Below are 21,877 nucleotides of genomic sequence, written 5' to 3' on the forward strand. Positions count from 1 at the left end.
GAACTAATCAGTGAGTATGGGATGGGCCAAGTTAAGGTAGAAAAACAGACGATTTTAACTTTGTTCTTGGTCTGAGTTTCAGGAATGTCCCCTGGCTTCTGGGTGACCTTGGACCAAATATTTCCTGTCCTTCTAAACTCAGCCTTTTGGAGGACCAGAGTTACCTTGATTTGATGAGAACAACCTGGGAAGTCCCCTCACACATTTTTTTAAGACCGATGTAAATTGAGCCAGGTATGGTGGTGCACATTTGTGATCCCAGAGGGGTAAAGACAGAAGCATCAGAGTTCAAGGTTGTCCTTGTCTATATAGGGAGTTTGAGGTCAGCCTAAGCTACGTGGGCATGGGGGTTGGGGGCGAAGGAAAACACCACCATAGAAACCTGAAGAACTAGCCAAGGTTTGTCTCTCTCTTCGGCTAGACAGCCCACAAACCACTTTATCTCAAGAAATTCTTACAAAATATTTGCCAAGTGGTCAGGCAGAGACTCTGAGATGGGAAGCCATTCACCCAAGATCACCCAGGGAATACAAGGCAGAGCTGGGTTGAAGCAGCCTTTTTGTGGAGAAAGACCAGCAATGGGTGAGTTTCAGAGACTTTTTTAAAGCGTGTGTGTGTGTGTGTGTGTGTGTGTGTGTGTGTGTGTGTGTGTGTGTGTGTGTGTGTGTGTGATCGGGGAAGTATTCGTGCCGCAGCACGCACATAAAGGTCACAGGACAATTTGCAAGAGTTGGTTCTCTCCTTTCACCATATGGGTCCGGGAGATGGACCTCGGGTCATCAGGCTTGCATGGCAAACGCTTATATGGGCCAAGCCATCTCACAGACTTTGAGAGTTGGTTAAACACACCTCTGTCAGGCAGTTCTTTGTCCTGGCAGTTAACAGAGAACAACCTATGTTCCTCTTTATGTCATTGACCAGATATACATTTTTGTATCTCTTGGTACCTAGTTTCTCAAAAATCCTATTAGTCTCTTTCTTCCATCCCTCCTTATTTGTTTGTTTGTTTTGTTGTTATTGTTGTTGTTTCTTTCTATCTTTTTAAGTCAGCATCTCAGTTTGTAGCCCAGGCTGACTCAGGACTCATTCTATAGGTCAGACTGGGCAATTCTCTTGTCTCAGTTTGGACAGGTATGTATCAGAACACCGGAGTTTTTCATCAGCACTGCTTTATCTCAGTTCATTTCATCCCCGCCACACCACCCGAGGGGCTGGATTATGAAAAACATCCTAACACCTCTGGCTTAGAAGCAAATTAAAACAACTTGTAAGGGAAGGAAAGGGGTCTGGAATGCACTTGTCGGTTCTGGGTATATTCATCATCTTTTGCCAGGGAGAGGAATATAACAGATGCCACCATAACAACCAACATAAACTGAACTTTTACTTTGCAGACTCAGTACCTTGTAAGCGTTGTCTCAGTCTTTGAGAGAAGCAACTTGAGGTTAGCTCCATAGTGTTTTATTTTTAATTACTTATTTCTTTGCTTGCTGTTTATATGTATGCACACATCTTTGCATGTGTGTACAGGCGTGTGTGTGTGTGTGTGTGTGTGTGTGTGTGTGTCTGTAGAACGGAAGTCAATGTTGGTTATCTTTCTCAAATGCTCTCCACCTTATATTTTGAGACAGGGTCTCTCAGTGAGCTTGAGGAATTTGTTGGACTGATTGGCCAGCAGAACCCAGGCATCCTCCTGTTTCCTCTTCCCTAGCACTGAGATTATAGGCTCTGCCACGCTCAGATGCTCCATAGGTGCTGGGAATTTGAACTCAGATCTTCATGCTTTTGCTTCAAACCTCTCACTGGCTGAGTCACCTGTACAACTACTACTAGTTATTTGTTTTGTTTTGTTTTGTTTTTAAAAATAGGTTTTCCTGTGTCCCAAGCAGGCCAGGAGTTCACTGTGCAGCCAAAGATGAGCCTGAACTTCTGATCTTCTGGTCTCTATCTCCAAGACTTTGGGATTATGGGTATACAACACCATACTTAGTTTTTAATTGCTTTATTATTAATTAATTAATTATATTGTATTTATTTTACTTATATCAGCTTTCCTTCTTGAGCCGCTCAAGTGCTGGGATTTCAGGCATGCATCCTCATGTCTAGCTTAGCTCCCATTTTATAGATGTAAAAACTGAAGGCGAGAAAGAGAAGCGTGTCACATAGCTAGGAAGTGATGTCAGGTGACATCAACATTGGGTATCAGATAATGAAGTCAAGCCAGAGTTTCCTAGCCCTGATGTGACTGACATCAACACCAGGTGTGGCTTCGTTGAGGGATGTATTTCACATTGTGGGAGATTGTGTGTTAACTCTGACTGGCACCCACTAAAATCAGCAACATCTCTCTAATTGTAATAACCAAAGTCTTCAGACACTACCCGGAGCCCCTTTCAAGATAAAAATCAGCTACAGTTGAGAAATATTCACATAAAATAGCCACTAGGGGTGGGAGTACCAACATTTTTTTATTTTAAATTAAAATTAATTTTCTAAATAAAACAATGTTGCTAGTAACTACTTTTTAAAGGAAAAAAAAGAACTAAATAGTACATGAGGGGTTTCAAGAAAAACAATTTGCCAATTCTACCCTAAGTCCTATTCCTTATGGAAAAGAGCTACTAGTGGGGATTTGTTGTGGTTAGTGTTTTAGAGTTATATACTAGAGTTATACATATGGATGTTTGGCTTGCAACTATGTATGCACACCACATGTGTGCCTGGTCCTGGAAGAGATCAGAAGAGGGAGTCTGACCTTTGGAATTTGAGGTACAGATGGTTGTGAGTCACTATTTGGGTGCTGGGGATTGAACCTGGATTCTCTGCAGAAGCACCAATTACTCTAAACCACTGAGCCATTTCTCCAACTCCATTGTGTGTGTGTGTGTGTGTGTGTGTGTGTGTCGAAACTATGTGTACATGCCTGTGCAAGAGCGAACATCAAAAAGGGGTATTAGGTGTCATCTATCACTATCTATTCCTTTGAGGCAGGGTCTCTCCCTCCCTGTACCTAAACCGAGGCTTACCTTTCTCCGGAAGCAAAGCTTTAGAGACCCTCCAGTCTCTACTCATCTTGGAGCTGAGATTACAGAAGTTTGCAGTATGCCCAACTGGATGAGACATCAAACTGTGATGGTTAGGATTGTGTAGCAGGCACTCTTTTTTTTTTTTTTTTTTTTTTTTTTTTTTTTTTTTTGGTTCTTTTTTTTGGAGCTGGGGACCAAACCCAGGGCCTTGCGCTTCCTAGGCAAGCACTCTACCACTGAGCTAAATCCCCAACTCCAATAGCAGGCAGTCTTAAGCACAGAACCGTCTCTGTCTTTGTCATTGTTTTAAATCATGTCTCCTCCTGGGGCCTGTAGCACTCAAGGCAGAGGCAGGAAGAATCTGTGTGTGAGAAATCCTGGCCGGTCAGGACTACATAGTGAGACCCTGTCTCAAGAGAAAACCATTTTTCTGACTTTTCCTTTTCCTGACATTTCTAAGTAATAACTATCTTTGGATACGTCTACATGATGCATTATCTATATAGGTTATGTGTTAAATAATATGTAATTAAATCATTTGTTATTCTAGTGACTAAAGACAGCACATTTCATATTCGTTATTTATTTTCATTTCTTTATGTATTTACAGATTTACAGAAGCTGGTTTTCTTTGGCTGGATTTTTTATTAAATAGCTATATATCTTTTTTTATTCACTTTACATCCTGCTCATTGCCCCCTCCTGGCCACACCTTCCCACAATCCTTCCTCTCATCCCCCCTTCTCCTCTAAGCGGGTGGGGTGGCACCCCTGGGTTTCCCACCACCCTGGCACATCAAGTCTGTGCAAGGCTAGGCGCATCCTCTCCCACTGAGGCCAGACACGGCAGCCCGGCTAGAACATTTCCCACAGACAGGCAAGAGCTTTGGTCATAGCCCCACCTCTAGTTTTCAGGACCCACATGAAGACCAAGCTGCACATCTGCTACATATGTGAGGGGAGGCCTAGGTCCAGCCCATGTATGCTTTTTGGTTTGTGGTTCAGACTCCAAGAGCCCCAACAGTCCAGGTTAGTTGATTCTGCTGGTTTTCCTGTGGAGTTCCTATCCCCTTCAGGGCCCACAGTCCTTCCTCCTATTCTTCCATAAGATTCCCCAAGCTCCATCCACTGTTTGACTGTGGGTGTCTGCATCAGTCTGAGTCAGCTGCTGGGTGGAACCTCTCAGAGGACAACACGCTCCTGTCTACAAGCACAACAGATATCGTCAATAGTGTTAGGCATTGGTGCTTGACCAAGAGATGGGTCTCAAGTTGTTCTGGTTATTGGTTAGCCATTCTCTCTGTCTCTGCTCTATCCCCCATCCCTGCATTTCTTGTAGCCAAAGTAAATTTTGGATGTGGTTCTTGCCTGGCTATAGGAGGTGGCCTCTTCGGGTTCCATGTCCCCAATGCTGTGTGATTTACAGCTGAGGTCTCCTCCATTAATTCTTGGGTGCTTCCCTTATCCCAGGCCTCTGTCATATCCTGGAGATGTCACCCACCTTCCCACTCTCTAACCCCTGTCAGTTGCAGATTTCCATTCATTCTCATGGCCATCTGGCCCTCTCTCCTGTCCCTCTTTACTCCTGATACCAAACCCTCCATCCCCATCCCCATCCCTATCCCCATCCCCATCCCCATCCCCATCCCCATCCCCATCCCCATCCCCATCCCCATCCCCATCCCCATCCCCATCCCCATCCCCATCCCCATCCCCATCCAGCTCTCTCCCTCCATCTGCCTCTTATGACTATTTTATTCTTCCCTCCAGTGAGAGTCAAGCATCCTTGTTTGTGCCTTCCTTCTTATTTAGCTTCTTTGTGTCTATGTAGTGCAGCATGGGTATCCTGTATCTTGTTAATATTCACTTATAAGCGAGTACACATTTTGGGTCTGGGTTACCTCACTCAAGATGATATTCTCAAGTTCCATCCATTTGCCTGCAAAATTCATGATGCCTTTGTTTTTCATAGCTGAATAGTAGTACTCCATTGTGTAGATGTGACACATTTTCTTTATCCATTCTTCAGTTGACATATGGGTTGCTTCCAGTTTCTAGCTATTATAAATAAGGCTGCTATGAACAGAGTTGACCAAGTATCTTTGTGAGATGTTGGAGCATCTTTTGGGTATATGCCCAGGAGTCGTAAGCTGGGTCTTGAAGTAGAACTATTCCCAGTTTTCTGAGACACCACCAAATTGATTTCCAAAGTGGTTGTACAAGTCTGCACTCCCACCAGCAATGGAGGAGTGTGCCCTTGGCCCCACACCCTCATCAGCATGTGTTATTACTTGATGTTTTTGATCTTAGCCATTCTGATGGGTGTGAGATGGAATCTCAGAGTTGTTTTGATTTGCATTTCCTTGATGACTATGGACTTTGAACAGTTTTAAAAATGTTTCTCAGCCTCTACTGAGAATCGTCTGTTTAGCTCTGTACCCCATTTTTAATTGGGTTATTTGGGGCTTGGGGGTTTCTTGACTTCTTTCTTTCTTAAAGATTTATTTATTTATTGTGAGTAAACAGTAGCTGTCTTCAGACACACCAGAAGAGGGCATCGGATTTCATTACAGATGTTTGTGAGCCACCATGTGGTTGCTGGGAATTGAACTCAGGACCTCTGGAAGAGCAGTCAATGTTCTTAACCACTGAGCCCTCTCTCCAGCCCCCACTTCTTGAGTTCTTTATAAATTTTGGATATTTTCCTTCTGTCAGATGTAAGGTTGGAGAAGATCCTTTCCCAATCTGTATGCTGCAATTTTGTCCTATTGATTTATTTTGTCATATATAGGTATAGATATAGATAAGATATAGATATATAGAGAGGGACTCTCTGTAGTTCTGGCTGTCCTGGAACTTGCTCTGTAGACTAGGCTGGGATTAAAGGCCTACACCACCACCACTTGGCTTATTTTCTTTTCTAAAGACAGGGTCTCATATAGCCTAAGCTTCCCTTGAACTTTCTGTGTAGGGAAGGCAAGCCTTGAACTCATGATCCTCCTGCCTCTACCTCTTGAATGTTGCCATTACTGGTGTGCACCATCATATACCTATGATGCCCTGGATCGAACTCACGATTTTTATTTATTTATTTTTTTTTTAGTAAAAAAAAAAAAAATCCCAATCTTTTGGTTGCTGATTTTCCCTATTGACTATGTCCTTAGCCCTACATTTTCTTTTTTTTTAATTTATTTTTTATTTTATTTTATTTTTTAACTTGAGTATTTCTTATTTACATTTCGAGTGTTATTCCCTTTCCTGGTTTCCGGGCAAACATCCCCCTAATCCCTCCCCCCCCTTCTTTATGGGTGTTCCCCTCCCCATCCTCCCCCCATTGCCGCCCTCCCTCCAACAATCACGTTCACTGGGGGTTCAGTCTTAGCAGGACCCAGGGCTTCCCCTTCCACTGGTGCTCTTACTGGGATATTCATTGCTACCTATGAGGTCAGAGTCCAGGGTCAGTCCATGTATAGTCTTTAGGTAGTGGCTTAGTCCCTGGAAGCTCTGGTTGCTTGGCATTGTTGTTCATATGGGGTCTCGAGCCCCTTCAAAATCTTCCAGTCCTTTCTCTGATTCCTTCAATGGGGGTCCCGTTCTCAGTTCAGTGGTTTGCTGCTGGCATTCGCCTCTGTATTTGCTGTATTCTGGCTGTGTCTCTCAGGAAAGATCTACATGCGGTTCCTGTCGGCCTGCACTTCTTTGCTTCATCCATCTTGTCTAATTGGATGACTGTATATGCATGGGCCACATGTGGGGCAGGCTCTGAATGGGTGTTCCTTCTGTGTCTGTTTTAATCTTTGCCTTCTATTCCCTGCCAAGGGTATTCTTGTTCCCCTTTTAAAGAAGGAGTGAAGCATTCACATTTTGATCATCCGTCTTGAGTTTCATGTCGAACTCACGATTTTGTGCACACACACTCCACAAATACTCTACCTACTGAACCACATTCCCAGTCCCTCTAATATTTTTGAAAAAGCAAATGAAAAGGGCCAAAGTTTACCAGGTAAACACATTTGCTATGAACTACTGATGACCTCAGTCCACTCCTCAGAACCCATGGAAAAAGTCAGATGTGGTGGCTCACACCTGTAATCCCAGCACTCCTATGCTGAAACAGAAGCACTGGTCAGACGTTCACAGACCACTTAACCTGGAATACACAACAAGAGAGATCCTGTCTCAACAAGAAGGTGGATGGACTGTCAAAATGACTCAGCTTGTAAAAGCACTTGCTGTAAAAGCCTGACCACACGATGAGTCCAGGAACTCACAGCAGAGAGAAAGAAACAACTCCTTAGAGTTGCCTTCTGATCTCTGCATGCACACCCACATTCTCTCTCCCTCTCCCCTCTCCCTCTCTCCCTCTCCTCCCCTGCCCCTTCTCTTCTCTTCTCTCTCTCTCTCTCTCTCTCTCTCTCTCTCTCTCTCTCTCTCTCTCCCCCCCCTCTCTCTCTCTCTCACACACACACACACACAATCATACTGTAGAGAAGGCTATGATACTGAGCATTTTGATTGGCAGCAAGAGAACAAGGAACTTCTTCTGACTACAGGACAGTGAATTCTGTACAGCTTTCAGGCATTTGTCAATCTCTCCCAGCCTAAGCTCCAGATAAGAACAAGCCAATACATGGTTTCAGGTCTCAGAGACTTTGGGCAGATTCAGATGCATCCTGCTCGACCCTGATCCACAGAAGTTACAAGCTGATCAGTATGTGTTGTTTTAAGCCATAGACCTTCTGCTATCTTGACGGATGACTAATATACCCTGTAAAGCGTCCCTGCTATGAAGGTCACACATGCTGCTCATCCAGTGCTGCATTAATGCTGCCTTGAAGTTTCCTATCTCGGCAGTCAGGCCACAGGTCAGTCCTATCTGGTCTCCTGTGTAGATACCCTTTCCTTTCCATTCTGTTCCCTCTGCCCAGCCTTCCTTAGTCTTTCCTGCCAGCCCATCCCACTCACCTCTCACCTTTCCCTTCCATAATCCCCAAAGACTCTGAGCAGTATCACAGCTGGCCCTGTCCTTGTCCTTCTCCCTCTTAAACTTCTCCAGGCTCCCTGTCATCCTCCTTAGCTGAGTCTGTGGCACAAGACCGTCAGCCTCCATGACAGATATTCCCTCTGCTGCGTCCTTACACTGCAGTCGCCCACCTGCCCTGCTCAGCTACAAGCCTCTGTGCACTCCTTTTGTTGTTTCATTTTCAAACAGTGATTAATTAATTAATTAATTAATTAATGGCATGTGTGTTGTCTGTGCATGCCCTGTTGCCACTGTGGAGGTCAGAGGACAAATTTCAGGAGCCCGTGTTCCCCACTGTGTGAGTTCCAAGGAGCAAATTCGGGTCAGGAGTTGCAGGGATAAGCACCTTGACACGCTGAGCCATGGCTTTGACCCTTCCATCAGTCTTTCAAAAAGTATTGTGTTTGTAAATTTATACATAGGTGTTTATAGGGGTGGGGTAAGTGCAGTCGCCTCTGAGTGCAGTTTCCTTCAGAGGCCAGAAGATGGCATTGGATCTCTTGGATCTGAAGGCAATCTTGAACCAAACTCAGGTCCTCAGGAAGAACAGAAAGTGCTCTTAACCACGGATTTATCTCTAGCCTCCCTTCCATCAGCTCTTAAAAGATTTGACTTTAGCTAAGTGTGGTTGCCCTTGCCTTTAATCCCAGCACTCAGAAGGTAGGGATAGGTGGATGTCTGAGTTCGAGGCCAGCCTGGTCTACAGAGTGAGTTCCAGGACAGCCAGGGCCACAGAGAGAAACTCTGTCTCAAAACAAACGAACAAACGAATGAAGGAGCAAACGAAAGAAAGGAAAACGGACAGATTTAACCTCCTGTTTCTATGGTGGTACACACCTTTAATCTCAGAACTTTGGAAGGTGAGGCATAAGGAAAAGGAATTTAAGGCTAGCATTGATTGAGTAGTAAATTCGATGGGTTATATAAGACCACGTCTCAAAAACGTACAGGAGATGGAGACACTTCTCAGTGGTTAAGAACACCTATTGCCTTTGTAGTGGACATAGGTTCAATTCTCGGCACCCACATGGTGGTTCACAACCATCTGTAATTGCATTTCTGAGGGAGTCAATACTCTCTTCTGATGTCCATGGCAACAAAGCACACCCATGGTACACAGTATACATACATGCAGGCACAATATTCAGACATAAAATAAAATGGCCAGGTCTAACTTTAAATTGTTGAACAAACAGGAGTCAGTGAGATGGTCTGGCCAATAAAAGCAATTGTCGCCTGGTGATACAAATGCCAGAAGCCTGAGTTGGATCCCCAGAGCCCATGGAGAGCTGGAGGGAGAGAAAGGACTCCACGAAGTTGTCCTTTGACATATGCACTTTGGTAAAAGCACCCCTCCCGACACACACACACACACACACACACACACACACACACACACTCACACACACGCCATACACACAATGGTAAGTTTTTGTTTTTTTTTTTTTAAACCAGGGCTGGCAAATAAGCTCATTTGGTTAGAGAGCTTGCCTAGCATGGATGAAGTCTTGGGTTCAATCCCCAGCACCGAATAAAACAGGGTGTAGGGGTGATTGCCTGAAATTCAGTCTAGAGACAGAAGCAGGAGGGTCAAGAATTCAAAGTCATTCTTGACTTGAGTTCAAGGCCTGCCTGGTACATGAGTCCTTGTCTCAAGAACAAAATAAGGTCCAGTGAGGTGACTTAGCAGGGAGTTATTCTTGGCGCCAAGCCTGACAATCTGAGTTCAAGCCCCAAGCATGCACATAAAGAAAAGAAGAGAACTGACTCTCACAAGTTGTTCACCTCTGATCTCCACAGGCACGTGGTGGCATGTGCACTTCCCCTCTGGTAGATAGATGGATGGATGGATGGATGGATGGATAGATAGATAGATGGATAGAGATAGATAGATAGATAGATAGATAGATAGATAGAACTTTTAAAATATGAGAGAGAGAGAGATTAATTCACCAGGCTAGAGAGATGGCTCAGAGGTTAAGAGTACTGGGTATTTTCCCAGAGGTTCTGAGTTCAATTCCCAGCAATAACATAGTGGCTCACAACCGTCTACAATGAGATTTGGTGCCCTCTTCTGATGTGCAGGCATACATGCAGACATAACACTATATACGTAGTAAGTAAAATAAATAAGTCAAGAGAGATACATCTTCAGTGCTCTTCCTTCCAGGAAACCTCTGACCTCTGCAGCCTGTATGTAGGCTGTCTATGCTTCCAACTTGTCCTATACTGTCTCTACTATTAGTGGTTGCGCTCTCTCTCTCTCTCTCTCTCTCTCTCTCTCTCTCTCTCTCTCTGTCTCTCTCTCTCTCTCTCTCTGTGGGGGGGGGATAGGGCATCTATCTTGCTGTCAGTGCTGACCAAAGCTGACCAAAGACTGGAATAGATTTGGTTCACTTTGGCCCACCTCTACAGCCAGTAGATGGGAGACCTCTGTCCAGCGATACTGAATAGGTGAGCAAATGAATGAATCAACGAATGAATGAAGTTGGGGAGTGAGTGGGTCTGTTCTCTGTAGTCTCTACCCTGTGGTGTCAGCTCTATCCTCCCATCACCCGAAGCCTCCAGTCGCTTGCATCCTCTCCCCAGGTGTTTGTCATCAGCCACAGCTGGGGCCTTTGTGTTTTTGGAGAGGAACAGAAAGTGGCTACGAGGCTCTCCTTCCTACTGCGTAGGGAAAGGGTGATGATCAGCGCTTCTAGAATGTCCTTATTCAGGGTGAAGTGGAAATGTCCCAGCTCTGGGGAGTCAGGTGGTCTGCATTCTACATGCTGTTTCTCCTGGTCTCCAAGGCAACAGAGCCAATGCCTCACTCCCTACCCACTGGACCTCTTGATCTATGCAAGGGACGGGTTGCCTAAGCGAGCCTTCTCTGAATGGGACTCTGTACAACCGAGATTCAAAGCCACATATGCAGAGAGTTTTGGAAGAGCTGGGAGAATGTCCATGAAACTCCCGAAATTCTGTACTGAATTTTGTGAGGATGGGTATTCCCCCCACACACTAGATGTTCGTAGCTTTTAACTGATTCTCAGAGGGATCTGCTGTACCTGTATTAACAAAAACAAATAAATAAAACCAAGGGCTAGAGTGTGGAAAAGAGTGACTGCCTTGCATGATGAAGCCCTGGGTTTGGTCCCCAACACAGAATAAACTAGGCATGGAGGTGGTCCCCCCACAATCCTAGCACTTGGCAGGTAAAAGTGAGAGCGTTAGGCGTTCAAAACCTTCCAATCATGATGACTGCGGGACCAGTCTAGGTTGCAAGAGTCTTGTTTAAAAATTATTAGATAATTGATTAGTAGATGATAGATATAATAGATGATAGGTAGACAGAAGACAGGTAGATTGATGAGTGCATGATAGATATGTCACTAGGATGTCATGGGAAAGGCAGAGGGACATCGCAGGTAAATGAGTCATGCCTAACCATTAAAAGTGAGAGCCACTTGCCTAAAAGAAGAAACCGCTTAACGGTCACGTCATCTGGCGATGAGGCGGAGAGTAAAGACAATAAGAAGTCAGAAAGTCATGCGGCTGGTCCTCCTTATCTTTTCTTAGTTCTTTTCATTTTTGGTGCCAGAAATCAGATCCATAACCTTGTGCATGCCTGGTGGTTGCCCTGCCACTGAGCCACATACGGAGCCCTGGTACTCGGCCTCTCCACAAGCTCTCAGTCCCTCACTAGCAGGTTCTAGGCACTTTAACAACAGCAATAATGATAATTTATAAATAGTTCTTTATCAGTACAGTAAAATAAATATAATTAATAAATAACGGTTGTATTATAAATAATATTAATGTAACAATCTATCATTATTTGTCACTATACTATTATAGTAACTATTATTATTTAGGTATATGCTTGTCTGTCTAGGTTAAGTGTAGTGTTCTAAGAGGCCAGAAGAGGGCACCAGATCCCCTGGAGTTGAAGTTACGGGAAAGGGTTAAGTGGTGACCCAAAGTGGTGAAGTGAGTCATCTAATATGGGTGCCAGGAACCCAACTTAGTCTTCTGGAAGAGCAGTGTGCACTCTTAACTGCTGAACTCTCTCAATCCCCGAAAACTTCGATATTTTTTTTATTTTGATTTTTGGTTTTTCGACACAGGGTTTCTCTGTGTAACCTTGGCCTTGCTGGAATTCACTCTGTAGTCCAGGCTGGCTTTGAACTCACAGATTCACCTGTCTCTGCCTCCCAAGCACTAGGATTAAAGATGTGTCCCACTACACCCTGTGTGTGTGTGTGTGTGTGTGTGTGTGTGTGTGTGTGTGTGTGTTTTGTGTGTGTGTGTTGTATGTGTGTGTTGTGTGTGTGTGTACACTTGGGCACGTGCACACATGCATTGGTATTCAGCCTGCATATATGTCTGTGTGACAGTGTCAGATCCACTGGAACTTGAGTTCTTGGTTGTGAGCTGTCAGGTGGGTGCTGGAAATGAAACCCCGGACCCTCTGAAAGAGCAGCCAATGTCTTAACACTGAGCCATCTCTCTAGTCTCCTTTTGAGTATTTTTAAATATTTACTTTTATTCAACGTACATGTATGAGTGTACATTCACATCTAAGTGTATTTTCATGTTTAATTTATGTGCCAGTGTCCACAGAAGCCAGAAGAGGTGTCAGATCCCTCAGAGGATTGTGAGCTGCTCAACGTAGGTGCTGAGGACGCAACTCTGGCCCTTATAACCAAGCGGTAAGCACTCATAACCACAGAGCCATTTCTCAAGCCCCAGAGAATTTGTGTGTGTGTGTGTGTGTGTGTGTGTGTGTGTGTGCACGCATGCATGCACACACATGTGCTCACATGTTTGTAGAAGTCAGAGGACAATCTCAGGTGTTCTTCCTCAGGTAGTGTCTACCAGTTTTTACTTTTTGAATTTATTTATTTTATATGTATGAGTGTTTTGCCTTATATATGCCATATATGTATACCATGTATGTGCCTAGTGCCCTCAAGTTAGAAGAGCAGGCCAAATCTCGCTGGAACTTATGAGCTACTGTGTTCGTGCTAGGAAGCAAACCTTGGTCTCTTGCAAAAGCAGCAGGTACTCTTAACCGCCGAGCTGTCTCTCCAGTCTCAGGATTTCAAGTTTGAAGCTAGACCAGCTAGACTATTCCACAAGTTTCGGTGCAGCCTACACTCCACAGTGAGATACTGTCTTGGTAAATAGTTAGACCACAGCATGCTTACATAAGCAACTTACTTTAGTGAAAAATCTCTAGGGGCTTTCAAAACAAAAGCAGCATATGCAGATGCATTATAAAATCTATGCAACCTTTGTCCACATAGAAGAAAGGCAAGGGCCGGTGTGGTAGTGCAGGTGCATCAGCCCAGCTGCTTGGACGACTGTGTAGAACCATAGTGCATTTGAGACCAGCCTGTGCTACTGCGAGAGTTCAAGGAAAGCCTGCTCAGTTCTTTTTTAAGGATTTATTTATTGTATTTATGTGAGTACATTGCCGCTGTCTTCAGACACACCAGAAGAGGGCATCAGAACCTATTACAGATGGTTGTGAGCCACCATGTGGTTGCTGGGAATTGAACTCAGGAGCTCTGGAAGAACAGTCAGTGCTCTTAACTGCTGAGCCATCCCTCCAGCCCCAAGCCTGCTCAGATTAGTGAGACTGTATCTCCAAATAAAAATTTTTAAAGGACTAAAGATCTAATTCAGATGTAGAGCCTTTGCCTAGTATGTGTGAGGTCTGAGTTCAGTTGGACTTCCATTTCTTTGTTCTTTCTATCATCTTCTTACTGATCTACTCTATGTTCCATAAAGGAATAATCGTATAAGGGGGAAATAAATCGATTCAGACCCTATTTAATTTTGTCTATCTGTCATCTATTTATCTATTACTTCCTTAAAATTTTAGAAAAGATTTGTGTGTGTGTATGTGTGTATGTTTGTGTGTGCGCGCGCGCGTGCACACGTGCTATGTTTATTTGCTTGCTTGCTTGTTTAGATACAGTATCTATCTCAAACTAGCCTCAAACTCCAAGTACAGCTCTGGCCTTGAACTCCTTGATCCTCCAGCATCTACTTCCTGAGTGCTGGGGTTATGGATGTGTGCTACCAGGCTCAGCTCCTGTCTTTACTTCTCTTTGAACCCATAATCCCATCCCCTTGCCTTCAGATTGAATCCTAGAGTTCTTTAAACAAGTCCCAGAGAGCAACCACTAATTTAAGCACCACTAATGTGTGAGCCTCCTCTGTAAATAACACAAGATGCAGGACACTGTGTGAAAACCCGTCACAGAGAGACAGGTGAATTCCCTGTACATGAAGGCATACCCAGTCATGGGTGAGTAGTACAGGCTCAGGGACTCCGAGGATTCCATTTTAGCTCAGCGATTTTCTAGCTGTGTGACGAGGAGAAGGTTAATTAATGTCCCCATGCCCTCGGATCTCATTTACAAAATGAGATGATAATAAGTGCCAACCTCCTCAGCTTGCACAACATAAATGACTTAAAGCAAAGTGGCCAGTGACAGGAAGCACTTGCTAAATTATGCAACTGATTTATGCAAACTATTGTTATTAAGTGGCCTTGGAAAACAGTCAAGAAGGGTTATGTAACTGATATGAAACTGGCTCCATGCCACATGTGTAGTTGGAAGGTGGAGAACTCTGTGCCTTCTGTGATGGCTGTTACATAAATTGCACACATACGTGCTTTGTGCCCACCTGTGTGTGCATTTAAACACATGCCTGCGCCGACAAAGACTCACAGCGCACTTCTCAATTGATCTGTTTGAAAGTCATAGTACCTGTTGGCGATGGATCACAGTTGGTAAAGTGATTGCATAGTATGCACAAAGACCTGGGTTCAATCCCCCACATCATATAAGCATACGTGGAAGGGCATGGAACCCTCGGGAGGTGAAGAAAAGAGGATTGGTTCAAAGTCAGCCTTAGCTGGGACTAACACACACACACACACACACACACACACACACACACACACACATACACACACAAAATCAACAACAAACAGAACTCTGGTAGTACCTTGAGGGCAGAGGTTTCTGAATAACAGCATGTCTTAGTTTACTTTTGATGAGAAACCTCACAGCATTCCTCTGAAAAACTTGGCTAGGGAGGAAGATAGCTTGACAGGTAAAGGTTCTTGCTAATGGTAGGTGTGCTGGCTAGTTTTATGTCAACTTGACACAAGCTAAAGTCATCTGGGAGGAAGGAACCTCGATTAAGAAAATGCTTTATGGGCTGGAAAGATGGCTCAGCAGTTAAGAGCACAGACTGCTCTTTCAGAGGTCCTAAGTTCAATTCCCAGCAACCACATGGTGGCTCACAACCATCGGTAATGTGACCCTGTGCCGTCTTCTGGTGTTTCTGAACAGAGTGACAGTGTACCTACATACATAGAATAAATAAATCTTTAAAAATAAAAAGAAAAGAAAAGCAGGAAAGAAAATGCTGTATGCCAAGCATGGTGGTGCATGCCTTTAAACCCAGTACTGGAGAGGCAGAGGCAGGTGGATCACTGTAAGTTTGAGGCCAGCCTAATCTACAAAGCAAGTTCCAGTACAGCCAGGACTACACAGAGAAACCCTGTCTCAGAACAACAAAACAAAACAAAAGAAAATGCTTTGTAAGTTCAAGTTGTAGGTAAGCCTGTAGGGAATTTTCTTAGTGATTGATGGGGGAGGGCCCCGCCCATTGTGTGTGATGCCATATCTGGGCTCTATAAAAAAGCAGGCTGGGCAAACCCTGGGGAGCAAGCCAGTAAGTAGGACCCTTCCTCCACGGGTTCTGCATCAGCTCCTGCCTCCGGGTTCCTGCCCTGTGTGAGTTCTTGCCCTCACTGCCCTGGATAATAAGCTATAATATGGAATTGTGAGTGAAATAAACCCTTTCCTCCCCAAGCTACTTTGGTCATGGTGACTCATCACAACACTAGTAACCCTAACTAAGCCGGTCGGGAAGAGAGTTTCTTGGTAAAAGTGCTTGCTGTGTAGCCTGACGACCTGAGTTTGATCCCTCCTGACCTCCTCATGCACACACACAAATAATGTTTTTAAAACAAAACTTTTCAATACAGGATTTTTTTTCCCCTCTGCCTGCAAAACGTATCAAAAATAAAACGAGATGGATAAGTTCTTGGCCCCCTTGTCATGACCAAACAGCTGACAACAAGAAACTTTAGGAGGGAAGCTCTGTCTTGACTACTGGAGAGGGCACAGTGCACTCTCAGGGGAGGAGCATGAGGCAGAGCTGGAGCACTGCATTCCCAGTCGGGAAGCAGAGAGAGACAGATGCTGGTACTCTGCTGCCTCTCCCTGTTTATTCAAATCAGGACTCCTGCATGGTACCACCCCTGTTCAAGGTGGATCTTCTGTCCTAGTTAGCTCTCTACTGCTGTGGTGAACACCGTGACCAAAAGCAATGAGGGAGGGAAGGGTACCTTACTCAGCACAGCCCATGAGGGAAATCGGGGCAGGAACTGAAGGAGGAGCAGAGGCAAGACCTAAGGAAGACTGCAGATCATCTGCTCCCTTTCCGTGACTTGTTAACCCTTCCTCCCGATACAACCCACGACCACCTGTCTAGCACTGTCACTGCTCACAGCAGTCTGAGCCCTCCTGTACCAATCACTGATCAAGAAAATGCCCAACAGACTTACCTGCCAGCCAGTCAAATGGAGGTACTTTCTCCATCAAGGTTCCTCTTCTCAGATGGCTCTAGCCTCTGTCAAGCTGTACAGACCTGACCACACCCCCCACCACCACCACCTAAACTAATCCGACTTAGATAGTCCCTCACAGCATGCTTGGAGGAGGCCTGGGTTCTAGGTGATTCCAGGTCCTGCCAAGGTACAAGAGTGGACTGAACTTTCAGTTTTCAAGATTTTATCTTTTTCTTTCTTTACTCTTTGGTGGGGGTTGGGGGGTAAGGGCATATGCCCTTGTGTGTATGTATAGATATGAACACACGTGTGCACAAGGAAAAACCAGAAGAGGACATTGGTGTCTCTGCCGAATTCCTTTTGAAACACTGGCTCACTGAGCTGGAAACCAGAAAACTCTAGTAAGCCTCCTATCTGGCCTTCCCAATGCTGGAGTTACGGGCCCATGAGGTCGTGTGCAGCTCTTGCTGGGATTTTGAACTCAAGTCCTCGTGTCTAGATAGCAAGAGCCCTTATCCACTGAGTCATCCCCACAGCCTTCCAGCTTTGTTTTTCTTAAGAGAACACAGATGTCACGGCTTCAGGTTGCTGTGCACTGTTCAGTCATCAATAGCCAGCACTTGTATCTTCACCACCCATGCCATGGGCAAGGCAGACAGCACCAATAGATGGGGACGTCCCTTCCTACTGAGCAAATAAATGCTCAGAGATCTTCTAATACTCTGTTCCAAGCCACCACTAGGAATCAATTAGTCTCGACAAAGAAGCCGAACTGTATTTGCCATTGCGAATCTCAAGCCTGACCTTCAGAAATTCCTGGAATCATGGAAAATGAGTCAGAATGAATCTCCCTCCCGGAGTCTGACCCTGCTGAATCGGAGTTCTTTCCTGAGAACCTCTCCAAGTCACCCTCTCTATTCCAGAGGGATTTGGAATCATTCTAAACCATCACCCTCATTTTTATTTTTTAAGATAGAAAAGGAAACCAAAGCCTCAGAAATTAAGAAAGAAAAAAAAACTCACTCAAGGTCACAGCATGAGTTTGCATAAAATCTGCAGTGGTAAAATGTAGCAGCTGGGGATGGCAAGATGGCTCAGCGAGTAAAGGAGCTTGCCACCAAAGCTGACAACCTGGGTTCAGTCGCTGGAACCCATGTGATAAAAGGAGAGAACAGATTCCTGAAAGCTGTCCTCTGACCTCCACATGTGCACCGGGGCACGATTGCCCCCCTTATTATTATTATGGTTATGATGATGATGATGATGCAACAGCTAACTGACTGTGAATCAAGGAAACCCTGGGGACAGGACTGGTTAGTTACATGTTAATAGCTGGGCAAACTTAACTCCCTATGCCTCGGGTTTCTTCACCTGTAAATGGGGCTAATTGGAATACTGAGCTCACAGGACAGGAAGAAAAACAATGACTGAATAAATTTTAAAAATGTCCCCTCAGTATGGCTGTGGCTGTGACCCAGGTGTCATAGTTGCAGGGCCATTATCATTGCCCCCTTGGGATGTTAAACAGATGAGGCAAAGAGCAAGAGACAGACCTCATACTTCCTTCCCGATAGCTTTTCAGATTAAGCTTATTAAGGACACAGGGGATCTGCCCCCAGTGGCAGAGCCCCTGTCCAGAATCCCCCAGTGAGGGGCTGGAGATTCTTACTCAGAGTTCTAGCTTTTCATACAGGGTTCCCTAGAGAACTCGAGAGAGAGGGGGAGAGGGGGAAAGGGGGAGAGGAAGAGGAGGAAGGAGAAGGGGAGAGGGGGAGAAGAGGGGGGAGAGGGGAGAGGGGAGAAGGGAGAGGGGAGAGGGGGGGAGAGAGAGAGAGAGAGAGAGAGAGAGAGAGAGAGAGAGAGAGAGAGAGAGAGATCCCAGCTATAAATTTTTCAGATTTTATCTTGGCTGTTTTCAGTCTCTCAGTATAGTAGAGACATAGCTCTTAGAATCCAATTTTGAGCCTCCCTTCCTTCCCTCCCCCGTACAGACAGCGATAACTCCTATATACCAACTACTGTGAGTGTCTAATGGGATCATGTTCAGCTTGGCAGCATCTGCCTTATGGTATCTGTACAATAAATGGTTGCGGCTGTTTCTCAATGTAGCAAAAGGTCCCAGCATGCAGGAAACCCACTGTGACCTTGTAACCGGGAAGGAAGCTCCGGTTTGGGAGCCAGACTGACTTGGTGCCAGTCAAAGGCTGTTAGTTCGTTTGAATGCTTTTTGAATGAGTCATTTGCCTCACTGGTAAGTTTAATGGGGGTCCTGGGAAGAAAGTCAGCCGGAGAAGTGTGGGTAATGGTAACCAGGCAGTCAGAGGAACATCAAGAGATCTGGGTTGTTTTTGGTTTTGTATTGACCTTAACCTTGTCATTTGTTGTCCTCATACAGGAACTGAATTATAAGGTGATGCTTAAATTAAATAACCTAAATATAACCTAAATACCTTAATTTTGCAATAACTCCCCACCGCCCTTTCAGAGAGCCCTTAGATTCTCTTCACAGCCAATGATGACCTTGAACTCCTGGTCCTTCTGCTTCCACCTTCTAAATGCCACCATGCCTGGCACTCAGAGTCTCGGGCATACTAGGAATCACTCAAGCAGTCTACTTGCATCCCCAGTCCTTAGTTTTTGTTTGTTTGACTGATTTTTTTTTTTTTGAGACACCGTTTCTCTGCGTAGCCCTCCCTATCCTGGAACTTGCTCTGTAGGCCAGGCTGGCCTGGAACTCAGAGGTCCGCCTGCCTCTGCCTCCCGAGTGCTGGGCTTGCACCACTGCAGCCCCGGGTTGCTGTTAGCTTTATTCTTATTCTGGGGAGGGAGAGGGGAGGGAGAGAAGGGATCTCAAGCACCTCGTGCCCACCTATGTATGTGTGTTCATGTGTGATGACACCAGGAGTGGGTTCTCTCCTCCTCTGTGGTAACATATGCCTACAACTTGCAGCAATCCTCCTGCCTCTGTCTTCCAAGTCTGGAATTACAAACCCAGTTGTGTGATGTACTATTTCTGAAGACAAGGTATCACTATGTAGTCTTCGCTGTTCTAGAACTCACAGAGTTCTGTCTGCCTCTCTTTCCTTAGCACTATGATTGAAGGTATGTACCACCACAACTGGCAAGATCTAGTCACTTTCCCCTTATAGTATTTTACTCTTAAGAGAAACCGATACCATCAGCCCCTTGCTTCCAAGCCCCTCCTCTTGGTTAGGCAGAGACGTGTTTGAAATAAAGTTTATTGAAGTTTCTGTCGATATTTACATATGATACACGGTAAATAACAGAGCCAGGCCCCCCACCCCACCGGTTCCCCACCCTTATTGCTTCCCTCCCCCCTCCCCCAGACTCATTAAAAATCGCTGCGTAAAGACAGGTTATAACTGCTGCGGTTCTCCCTCCCTCCCTCCCCCCTAAGATGCAAACTAAAAGCCCCCGTCCCTCCCCTGCCCCCCTCCCCCCACCCCGGGGCCGATCTGGTTCCGTGTGTTAACACTGTGCTACCTCGCCCCTCCTCCCCTAATAAAGGGAGTGGGATGGGCGGTTTTCTGGCGACCTCCCCCACCCCCGAATCTGTCCAAGGGGGCGGACAGGCCCTTGAAAGAGGCCAGAGTTGGGGATCTGAGATGGGAAGAGGGACATGGATGAGAGGGAGTACCAGAAAATGGAAGACAGAGGTTTTGGGGGGTGTTAACCCCCGCTACTGCCTCTCCCTCCCCCGACGGAACCTCGAGGGGGAAGAGGCGGGCACAGGTGTGGAGATAGCATGAGGGAACCTCCCTCCACCCTGGGGTCCCATCCTTGTTTGGTGTGAGAGGCTGGATGCACCTAGGGGCTTTGGATGAGCAGGTGGAAGGAGGAAAAACGAAGTGGGAAGAGGAGGTGGGGGAGGAAAAGGCAGAGGAAGAGGAGGAGAACGAAGGAGAAGGAGGAAGGAAGGAAAGAAAGAAGAGAGGAGGAGGAAGAAAGAAGAGAAGGAGAATATTAGAGGAAAGAAAGGTCATTTTCCAGAGGAGAAAAGAGAGGAAATGTCAGTCATAGTCACATTCCTGTGGGCAGAGCAAGCTTATCCCCACTCGCTGCCACCAGGGACCTGCAGGGCACCTGGTGATGTGCTAGGAGAGGATGGAGTGGGAATTCCAGGGCATTCCAGTGGCTGCCACACCCACTCTCCTGCCCAGCACCCCTACCCGGAAGCGGGAGTCCGGTGGAGTTCGGGGGAGCTAGGTGCAAGACGCCACCAGAAGATAGTAAACGCGGTTGGAATTAACCGGTGGGGAGGGACCTAAGGGAAAGGGGACAGGCTCACGAGGGCGAGGTGAGGAGGAATCATTTGGAAGTATAAAGGATCAACGAGGAGAGATTTGGAAAAAGGGTGGAGCCGTTGAAATGAGGATGATGGGTAGGGGCTTGGAAATGGCACAGCATCCCTCAGCCAAGAGTCCCTTAAGGAATTGGGGCTTCATGGGTGAGGCACGGGAAAAGGGAGGGAGGAAGAGGAAAGAGAGGGACTCCGGTCTCAGCACGGTGAAGTGGAGATGTGGAGGTGGTCCGGGTACTTGATGGCCGGAGGGTAATTTTGCGTCATCTGGATGGAGACGTCGCTAGAAATGTCGGAAGGGCTGCGGCCACGACGCCACGCTTCGGGTTGCAGAAACTGGCCCGAGTAGTCGGAGCAGTCGCTGAGACGCGGTCGGTAGAAGGCCGGGTGCGGGCGATACATCTCCTCCTCCGCGTAGCGCTTGGTGAATAAGTACACGGACATGACTCCGGCCCCCTGTGGCAAGGCACGGTCAGAATCCCAGAGGCAGCAACCACCCTGCCAGCTTCTTTATCAGAGCTCAGGAGTCACAGTTACATATCATCCCCAAGACCTCAGCAAAACCCAAGACCCAGGGGTTAGAACCAAAGTCTAACCCGCCTTCCTCACAATGCAGGCACCTCCCCCTCCCACCGCCTCTTCTTCTGCCTGGACCAGGAATCACACAGCCAAATACTCCCAGCTTTAAAGAGATCGGTCCCCAGCTCTGTTCTTTCCCAGGAACGAGGGCTTCCCCACCTCCTTCCAAAACCTTAACCCACAGGTTTCCCTTAGCTTCCTCCCTCCCAAGACCTCCAGGATCTAGAACTCTTAGGCTCTTTCCCCTCTGAGACCGAGAGATTGCACCCACAGTCCCTCCACCTT

At 46.0% G+C, this 21,877-nt stretch overlaps 1 protein-coding gene and 1 long non-coding RNA gene across 2 annotated transcripts in view; one reads left to right on the forward strand and one right to left on the reverse strand.

Moving 5' to 3' along the window:
• The first annotated feature begins 60 nt into the window (after window positions 1–60).
• LOC103691003 (uncharacterized) lies at window positions 61–13,867 on the forward strand. The gene is made up of 3 exons (XR_015646275.1): window positions 61–234; window positions 422–582; window positions 12,645–13,867. It is a non-coding gene; the product is annotated as an uncharacterized LOC103691003 (long non-coding RNA).
• A 6,048-nt stretch (window positions 13,868–19,915) lies between these two features.
• Window positions 19,916–21,877, reverse strand: part of Cacng7 (calcium voltage-gated channel auxiliary subunit gamma 7) — a 31,181-nt gene continuing 29,219 nt past the window's right edge. The window contains exon 6 of the mRNA NM_080695.2: window positions 19,916–21,469. Coding sequence (NP_542426.1) covers window positions 21,212–21,469 — 258 coding nt within the window. The 3' untranslated portion in view covers window positions 19,916–21,211. The remainder of the gene's footprint in view (window positions 21,470–21,877) is intronic.

The sequence above is a fragment of the Rattus norvegicus genome, chromosome 1 (assembly GCF_021556685.1).
Source record: "Rattus norvegicus strain SHRSP/BbbUtx chromosome 1, alternate assembly SHRSP_T2T, whole genome shotgun sequence".
Taxonomy (NCBI): domain Eukaryota; kingdom Metazoa; phylum Chordata; class Mammalia; order Rodentia; family Muridae; genus Rattus; species Rattus norvegicus.